General features: G+C 38.5%; 1 protein-coding gene across 8 annotated transcripts in view; it reads right to left on the minus strand.

The window, feature by feature from the left end:
* Positions 1-9,471, minus strand: part of MLIP (muscular LMNA interacting protein) — a 120,732-nt gene that overhangs the window by 38,485 nt on the left and 72,776 nt on the right. For 7 of the 8 annotated variants that reach the window (XM_009288546.2, XM_019474464.1, XM_019474461.1 and 4 more), the window contains 5 exons: positions 9,198-9,263; positions 9,032-9,115; positions 8,878-8,937; positions 6,633-6,677; positions 2,176-2,220 (listed from right to left, as the gene is read on the minus strand). In XM_009288546.2, coding sequence (XP_009286821.1) covers positions 2,176-2,220; positions 6,633-6,677; positions 8,878-8,937; positions 9,032-9,115; positions 9,198-9,263 — 300 coding nt within the window. The remainder of the gene's footprint in view (positions 1-2,175; positions 2,221-6,632; positions 6,678-8,877; positions 8,938-9,031; positions 9,116-9,197; positions 9,264-9,471) is intronic. The other variant, XM_019474460.1, reaches the window with a different exon arrangement.

Genomic DNA, 9,471 nt, shown 5'->3' on the forward strand with positions numbered 1-9,471 from the left:
GGGTAAACCACAACACTGACGCAGCATTAAAATATCTGAACCAAAAAGACCTAGAACAATCGTACCAAAGTATGCAAGACTGGCCCCATGTGAATTTTGCCTTATTTTCATAATATATGAAGAAAAAAGTTATTGTTAATGATAATGGCAATATTGTGTGTCGTGTTGGTGTGCTGGGTATGGCTTTGCACTTTGTTATCATGAGTCATTCATAGCAATCTTTTAAAAGAGTAGAAAATCTGTTGATGAGAGTCACAGTGGTATGCCCAATGCACTGCCTGTCCGCTGGATAAAAGTCACATAGTTGAGAGGTATAGGTACAACATTTCTGGTCACCATAAATAATCGGTCCCTGGTAGAGCTAGTCAGAGACTCCACAAGAGGAGAAGTAATTGGCTGAATCATAAATGCTGCAAAATTTGTAAGTAAAAATGTTGCTACTGAAGAATCATCATTCATGAATAGAGATCACAATGTGTTCAGAGACAGCATTGCTGTCTGCACAAAAAACACGTGCAAGAATTCCACTCCAGTGATTGCGATTTAAAACAGGTGAAATAAAATATATAGTTAAATAATTAGAATAGCTATTAAAAAAAAAAAAAGAAAAAGAAAAAAAAATCAAAGGAGCTGCCAAAAGGATGAAATGGTTATAAGTGACTAGAATACCGCTTAAGACAGTAACATTTCAGAGAAGGTGTGCATCAGCTTATAAGAGCTTAAGAGATCAGTAAATTCTGGGATGTTCAAAGAGCAGTGCAAAAAAGGGAAAAAAGGAATAAGGAGGAAAAGGCTCCGAAGACAGAAAGCTGTGTTCAAATACAATTTAGAGGAAAAAAAAAGAAAAAAAAAATCTAGCCCGTAATATAAAAATGTCATATATTAGGCCAAGAAAGACTTTGAGGAAAAAAACTTGCTAAATTTCCTTACAACTAAAAGTCTATGGGGCCAGCAGATACAATCAAGATATAAAAATGATGCACAAAGAAGAGGAGATGGTTCTATGCAAACATTGGCTTACTGCTCAATACAAATAAGATGAACTAAATAAATTACCAGGAATTGTTAAGAAAGGAATAGAAATAACAGTAAAGAACCTTATCACATCATCATGTAAATAGGAAGCATTGTGTTCAGAGGTAGACAAGAGCAGTTATGGTTTTAGTCTCCTAATCTCAAAAACAAAAACCTGAAAAAGATATAGAAAAGGGCAACAAGGATCATCAAAGATATGGGACAGTATCCATACTTCTCAAAGAGTGACTAAGCATGAAAAAGAGGTGACTGATAGGGTATTACGGTTAATACCTAGAAAATCATTAATATTATTTAGAAAGTGAAGAAAGAATAATTATTTGCTCTTTCAGTACAAGAACTGGGGTCAAGTAGTAGGTTTAAAACAAAGAAATAAAGTACTATTTCATACAATGCATAATTAAAAAGTAAACCCTATTGCTACAGAATGTTGTAGAGACCAAAGTATAGCAAGATTCAAAAAGTAACTGGAAGAAATCATGAAAGAAGAAGTGGTCAAAGATTACTAAAGAGAAGAAATTGATTTAAGAAGTCCCTAAAATTCCATTAGCTGAAATACAATGGGGAAAATTTCCATCCACATCTCAATTTTTCCCTAAGCATTCATTAGTGGTCACTGGCACTTGGACAGGTTCCATGACCTCTCTTCTGACTTTTCTTCAGAAAGTTTGGCTCCAACAGGACAAAATTGTGATCAGAGCTAAAAGGAACATTTGATGCATAATCTCCCTTTCTTTATTTGATTTTACCCTTGCTTTTCACTAGTTAAGCCAGCTTTGATTTAAACCAGTGTGCAAGAAGAAAATAGATGCCAGAACATTGTTGCATATAAACAAAATTGTAGAAGTGGAATATTAAAAGAGTCCAGGAACCAGCTGTAGGCTTTATAGTTGTCATACAACTCAAGATTCAGCAAGACTCTCTAGTTTGTCATTTGGTCCATGGGTTTACAAGTAGTGTCAGGATTTACAGTTACTTAAAACAGATGTGTATTCAGTACAGAAGAAAGCAATGCAGCTTTGTAGGAAGATATTGAGTGCAGCTTCTTTCAAAGGACTAAGAAAGTAAATAATAATTACTTTAGATTTTGTGCTTGTGCAAATTTTGAAAAACAGCATATCACAGCTGTGCAATACCTACCAGCTGACTCTCTGTTACCATAGGTACCGATTTGTAAAGGTTGGCCTGCAAAAAAGGTAAATATATACAGTATTACATACAATATCAGAAGAAAAATCCATGGACAGCAGTATGCTTAGGTACAGATGCTTTTACCACTGATGCAATCACATGCAGTTGGTAAAAGAAGTTAAAATATTGTCGTTTCCAGATAATTTCTAGGCATAATTAAGTATGAATGCCTGTTGTTAAAATTTTAGGGATACATTTTTCCAAGTGCAACAAAATTTCACTTTTTCATCTCGATCTAATCTTGAAACGTAAATCCTGACATTTCTGAGCCTGCCATTGTCTGTTAATTTGCAGCACCAATGTTATTAACACTATCAATTGTATTGTGAGCTCAGTCCAACCTTCTCATCCTTCTTTACATTATGAAAACCAGCACAATCCTGCTCAAGCATTACTTTTTTTTTTTTCTGAGTATACATTGAACAACAGAAGCCCCATTTTCCAGATCAAGGGTAAAAGAGATGAATGCAAAGTATTTGTGTGTATATGTGAAATAGCCATATGCCACATGCTTATTTGCCCACGCAGTAGTGAGATTCAGAATTTCTGGTGCATTGATCCCTCCAATCAACTCCTTCAAGCTCTGTAGCAGTTCAACTGGATAACACAGTGTTTCTGTACAGATAACATGCCCTTCCTTGATGTAGCTATGATTTGGAGGCCTTGAGACTCTAAAATGTGGGTATTCTTCAATACAGTGGTAAGAAAAGTACTAGATAAAATGGTTAGATGTTATAGCTGTAGTAGAAGACAAGTCAGTGCCATTACAGCCTGCACCCTCTGCAGAAGGACCACTACAGTTGGATTTTTATCAACTATATGTTCCTCTCACCGTTTCAAGCAGAAAAGCAATTCCAGCACATTTGAAGAGGGAAGAACACGCTCTTCCTTTGTTCCCCTGTGACAAAGACCTTGCGGAGATTTGGCCACACAACTCTGGATGTGGTCTCCCAAGTGCTAAATAGAGATGTTTAATCGCTCCCTGGACCTATTGGTGGTCCTGCATTGGTGGTGAGAACAGCATCACCACGAGTCATGGTGGAGGACTGTGCTCCTCACTAAGAGCACTCACATCTCTAAACACAGCCACTGGTGGAGGAAACCTTCCCACCCACACAGGCACAGCGGTGATTTAGCACTAAATCTACAAGAAGTCTATCTTCTGCCCTTGACAGAGTAAACTAGAGTTTTTACTAGTAGATACTTACATACCAGGGACTCTCTTTCATACCATTGACCAAGTGTGATGACCAATCTCACTGTGAGCTTAAAGACATCAAAGCACTTCAGAATGATCTACAGATACGAGCGGGCTGGAATTAAATTCTCTCATTCAGTGGTGCAAATTAAGAATAAATCTCATTTCAAAGGGGTTACCTGAAATGTATATAAGCACGGCAGACCACAGTTAAAGAAAAGCACTACTTATTTCTGCAAGTCTGTCTGCAGTTTTAGCTGCTTCATATTCTCTCATTTTTTCACTTGTCTGCCATGTCTATAACACTTAAAAGAGATTTTTTTTAGAATAGAACTGTCAAGAAGAGCAAAAATGTCAATAATATGCAAAGTAATTATTCCAATTGATCATGAGAAATTATTTTTAAAATAGTTGTAAGTGGGCTAAATGACAAAGTTATAAATTTGCTAGAACTTGAAATTAAAGTTAAGAAAGCTTTCGTTCGTGCCAGTAATTATATGGAAACACAATGACTAAGTATATATATTAGGGCACTCAATAGCCATAAAAGCAATTTATTTAGAGAATGATTATGTTATTATACTATTATTACAAATCAGCAGTATCATCCCTAAAGCCAACAGAGATGCACTATTATAAAATAGTGAATGGGATAAAATTAAAGACCATACAGTTTAAAAAGTTATTAAATGACAACTGTAGTACATAGTTGTCAGCTGGTACAAACTGCTATAATTTCACTGACGTCAGACATTTTTCCATACTTTTTGTACACTCCCTTGCTATTTGCGCAATCATTTACATCCTTAAAAGGTTCTGAAGTGCATGAGAAGACAAAAAGTAATTGAGGCCAAGGCAAATCTATGCCATTTTAATTGTTAAATGGCAGACTATTTCAACATATTTGTATAGTCTACTACTTCATATAAACTGTTGAAGTAATTAATAATATTATCATGTGTGCATACATATACATTTATATGTGTGTGTGTTTATAAATAATACTTTAGCATGATGACAGATTTTCCTATCCCTGACTCATAAACATATTAAAGCTTTTCTCTTAACTAAAAATACCCTGAAAGCAACATTTTGACAAGCGCCTCAATATCGGACATCATGAATACAAAAAGATTAAGAAAATTATATTGCTAAATTACCATTTTAATTCTTTCTAGTAAAATTAATTCAGTTGCATAAACTAAATGCCTTCTTCTAAAAGAAAAAAAGATTTCTTAAAAAAGGATGGCTGAAAACCATTACTCTAGGACAGCTCACATGAGACACCACAGACCTCCTGGGGGAAGTCACAATTTGATATTATGATAACAAGTTTCCGTACAATACTCAGTTCCTGATTTCTACCTGAGACACTGTTAGATGGGCTCAAAGTAGGCACCTTGTTTAAAAAACAAACATCTTGTACCTACTATGAAGAAATGTTGGCCCCTGGACTATATCTCCTCTAGTGAACAAAAGTCAGCACACAGGCTCAGGAACAGGTCCTTTCCGGTTAATGGTTAGCACCCTCCCTTGCATGCTTTGGTCCACACCAACTACCACTCTTCCAGACAGTTCTCCATTGTGATCTGCGTGGTAGCATGGAGCATGCTGCACTCGATGAGCCAAAGGGATGAGGCCACCATCGGTCTTGTGCTGGGCTGGGGGGCTCACTTTGAGGGGAGGGAAGTGGAAGGGAAAGGAGAAGACAACTCTGTGGAAAAACACCTCAGTGTGCCCCCGCCCTAAGGGCCAGAGGACAAGCCACCTCCCGGTTTATTAGCTGGGACAGAAATAGCCTTTGTATGTCCTACCAAGGAAGAGAGGGGGAAAGAGCTGTGATGTATGGGGGCTGTTAGGGACACCTGGCTCGTCCCTCAGGATACTCTACTGCAGAGTGCAGCAATGGCAGAGTCCAGGAGAGCCTGGACCCACCAAGTTCAGCCACCACAGCACAGCCTGCAGACCACAGTCTGTTTTCTGACACACAAAAAAATCAACATGCTTGTACAATTTATAGGAAAGGTTAGCCTACCAATAATCCTCTGCATTATTCCCAAACGTATTTTTAAATATTGGTTTGTTTCATTTATCCAGAAAGTTCCAAGGGAGACTGTGAGAGAAGAGTTTCTAAGGGTGATTTTCTATGCCAGCAAAGAAAACCTAACTGTATCCCTAGGCATATAAGTTGGATGCCTGAATTTATGGTATATGTCAGCCACAGTTTTGGGAGCTGGAGATCTGCACTGGAGTGGTATTAAATCTACTCTGTTCTCACAGACTACCTCTGAAACACACTCTTTTATTTCATTAAAAAGCTCTCTTCCAGTATCTTTTCTAATTAGTATGAGCCAGCACAATCTGTCAAGTAAAAATCACAGTATGCAATAAAATATGCATACCGCCACATTCAAGAAGCAAAATTGAATTGATCAGTCAAGCAGTGTGCTGGCATAAAACTGGAAGGCCTCTATTGCTTTGCCAGCACTGCTTTGATTTGAGATTCAATAGAAATGCTGAATGATGAATAGTAAGCAGAGATTTCTCACCACATGACTAGATGAGTTGTAAGTAAAATATGGAATCTGCAGTAACTGTGTGTGCTAGTGAGAATTAAAATGTTAATTGGGTTTAATGTTTCAATAATTGAACAGATGACTCAATATAGAGATTTTCTTTATATGTTGGAATGTGTGTATATGTGACAAAACAGCTTCTATTCATCTAAGGATAAACTGTGGATTTTCAGCCAGCTCTATACCTTGGAAAGAAAAGTTTGGGTCAACCCCAAATTCTGATGGATAGGCAAGAACTAAAGGACTTCTACCAAAGCAAGTCTACAGTGCAGGCTGAGTCAAAACAAATGCACCCTTCAGCACCCATAACAGTCTGTTTGCCAAATAACCGAGCTCTTGCCCCACGCTTGAAGCAAACAACAACAAAGAAGTATGTGAAGAAATTAATTTTAACATCATATTCACACAGGTAAAATTATCAATAAACTGAAGAGATTCTGACCATGATGGATTTACAGCAGTGGGAAGACATCTCAAGTCTCAATTGCCAGTACTCTAACATACGTGTTTCTCTGTACTAGTCAACACCTCATGTCATGAGTAGGCGACATGCCTGTGCAGACTCTGTAGCAAGAGCAGACAATTTAGACATTTCTGCATGTAAAATGTAGAGTAATTATAAAAGTACTTACATATCTGGTTTCACGCCCAGCTGCTCTCTGCAGTGCTGTTGATACCTTGTACAAAATAGATATATTAAAAGCAAAGAGTTACTCTGAGGAGCAACTCAGATTTTCATCATTGTGACAAGTTATTAATTGCTCAAATTCAAGAAAACTTCAGTATTCCAGAAAGATTCATGCGACACATGAGAATAAGGTATATTAAAGTTTTGCTTGATATGTTTATTGTAGAAAATACTATTTCATTTTTACTGCTCAAAAACATTGATCCCACTCAATTGAGGATGGCATTTAAATTATGTCTGACAACTCTCAACAAAATGCTTATTAGTAGATAGTCATAGGTGTGGTTGCCCCATGAAATTTAAGTTACATTTGCTCACAAAATAACCTGAAACGGCACCTTTCCATGTTCTCATTTGCAAGAACTTGCTTTCATCTGTCTAATCCATGCTATTTCTAAGGCATTTAGTTACCACATACACTTTTTTTTCCTTCCTGTCTATGACTCTCTTTTACCCTCAGTTTAAGCATTTTGCTCTCTCATTCTGAGGTCCTCACAACCTTTAGCTTGGTCCTTATGCTGTATCCTGTTAAACTCACTTTTTGCCCCCTTTATTTGGTTTCATGACTGCTGACAGATGCCTTCCATTTGGTCAAGGCTCAATTCTCAGTTGCCCAAGGGAGTAGGTTTTGGATGCTGTAGCTCAGCTTAGTAGCAGCATTTTAACCACTTCAGATTCAGCGCAGGCATTGGAAAAACATTCTCTCAATAACAGTCTCTGCCTGCTTCTTCGGTTACTATCATGTTTCCATCTTTCAGTTGCCTGAAGCCCACTGTCACCACTGCATGCTGGTTGACAGAAGTAATTTCAAAAGTGAAAATTGGTCCTGGTTTTGGCTGGGATAGAGTTAATTTTCTTCCTAGTAGCTGGCACAGTGCTGTGGTTTGGATTTAGGATGAGAATAATGTTGATAACACACTGATGTTTTAGTTGTTGCTAAGTAGTGCTTACAGTAGTCAAGGACTTTTCAGCTTCTCATGCCCTGCCAGCGAGAAGCTGGGAGGGGGCACAGCCAGGACAGCTGACCCAAACTGGCCAAAGGGATATTCCATACCAGATGACGTCATGCTCAGTATATAAATTGGGGGGGAGCTGGTCATGGGGGTGTGACCACTGCTCAGGGACTGGCTGGGCATCAGTCAGTGGGTGGTGAGTGATTGCATTGTGCATCACTTATTTTGTATATTCTTTTATCATTATTATTATTATTATTATTCCCTTCCTTTTCCTTTTCTGTCCTATTAAACTGGGGAGTGAGCGAACGGCTGTGTGGTGTTTAGCTGCCTGCTGGGTTAAAACACAACAGAAATATATATTGAATATAGCCACTCAGGAATGCTGGTTCTGTGCCCTATTTTTGCATGGTGGACTGGACATTGTGCAGGATATTTTAAATGCATTAACTTTTGGATGTGTTCCTCTGCCAAAAATCCCTTTGCTCCCGTTTCCAGTTGGATTTCTGCCATTTTCACTTTCCTAGAGCTACCACAACCAACTTAAATTTACCTGGGGCAAACTGAGTACAGGACCCTCTTCCCTTGGTTAGTCATCCTTCTGAGCCCAGAAGGCACATCAATATAACTTAGTGAAACCAGAAGTTTAACACCAGTATAGAAAGTTATCCCTGCCTCTCACTACCTGTTTCCGAGTTGTCCAGGGTAAATGGATGTAGCAGACATCCCCCTCCTGTGAGGGCCCAGAGTTAAAAGGAAATCAGCACTTAAGAGCAAGTCTATTTATTCATTTAATTATCCTATTATTTGAAAACCAATAATGAACATGAAAAAAAATGTTCTGAAAGATGTTTCCAGTCGTTGAAGCTAGAAACATTGGCTCCTCTGTAGTAAGGGCACATAGATGGGATGAAATCTGGGAGGTGGCCTGCAATATGGAAGGCAAGGTATGAAGGATTTCTTCCTTGTGGATCCTAGCCTCTGAAGCCTTAATAAATAGTTTCTCTTTCATAATATAGCTCATTCTGACTTCAGGAAAGCATCCTGCAACAAAGACTGCGCTGACTCCAGGGCTACAGTTCTGCCCTTCCATGTCTTTTAAACCACCAGACACTTCTACTGATGTTGCATCTCTCAGCTGCAGCTTTCTGTTGCCATAGGCTCTATTGTGATTTTGCTTGCCTTGATATCTACCTGGAAAGAGCCCTGGGTGTGTGGGTGGGCTTATTCACCTACCTTGCCAACATCTGACTCCGTGCTCATCTGCAGAAAACTTGGAGAAGACTCGCATCGGCGCTGGAAAATTATTTTCAACAGAGAACAGACTTATTAATGACAAGAGACAAAAGGAAAGGAAGAAAAAAGTCAATCCCACATACTGATGGGTTACCATAGTCAACGGGTCCTGCAGGACTTGATCAATGACAGCACACAGCTCTTCTGTTTGTTGTCTGAGCTGGGCAGGGGAGCACGTCTGAAAAAGGAGGATGGATCACTCAGTTAACCTTTGCTTTTTGTTTTCAAACAGAGATTTGAAAGATGTATAACAGCACTACCTCTGAATGGGTGTCCAAAGCAGGGCCTTCAGTCACACTAGCAGTCTTGGCTGGCTCTTCTAATGCCTGCAATTCAAAAGATTTTGGTGTGATATGTGTTACTGAGTTCAAAATTTTAAAAACCAAGCAAACATATACTTTTTGCAATACTGTGTTTCCAAAGGTGGCACTTTCTGTTTCACCATGGAAATATGGAAAAAGAAGAAATTACAGGCCTAGTAAGGTTCTTCAGTTTACCAACTTCTGATTCTGAATTGGGGGGGGGGTTGGCGGA

Source organism: Aptenodytes forsteri, unplaced genomic scaffold (genome assembly GCF_000699145.1).
Source record: "Aptenodytes forsteri isolate BGI_AS27 unplaced genomic scaffold, ASM69914v1 Scaffold100, whole genome shotgun sequence".
Lineage (NCBI taxonomy): Eukaryota > Metazoa > Chordata > Aves > Sphenisciformes > Spheniscidae > Aptenodytes > Aptenodytes forsteri.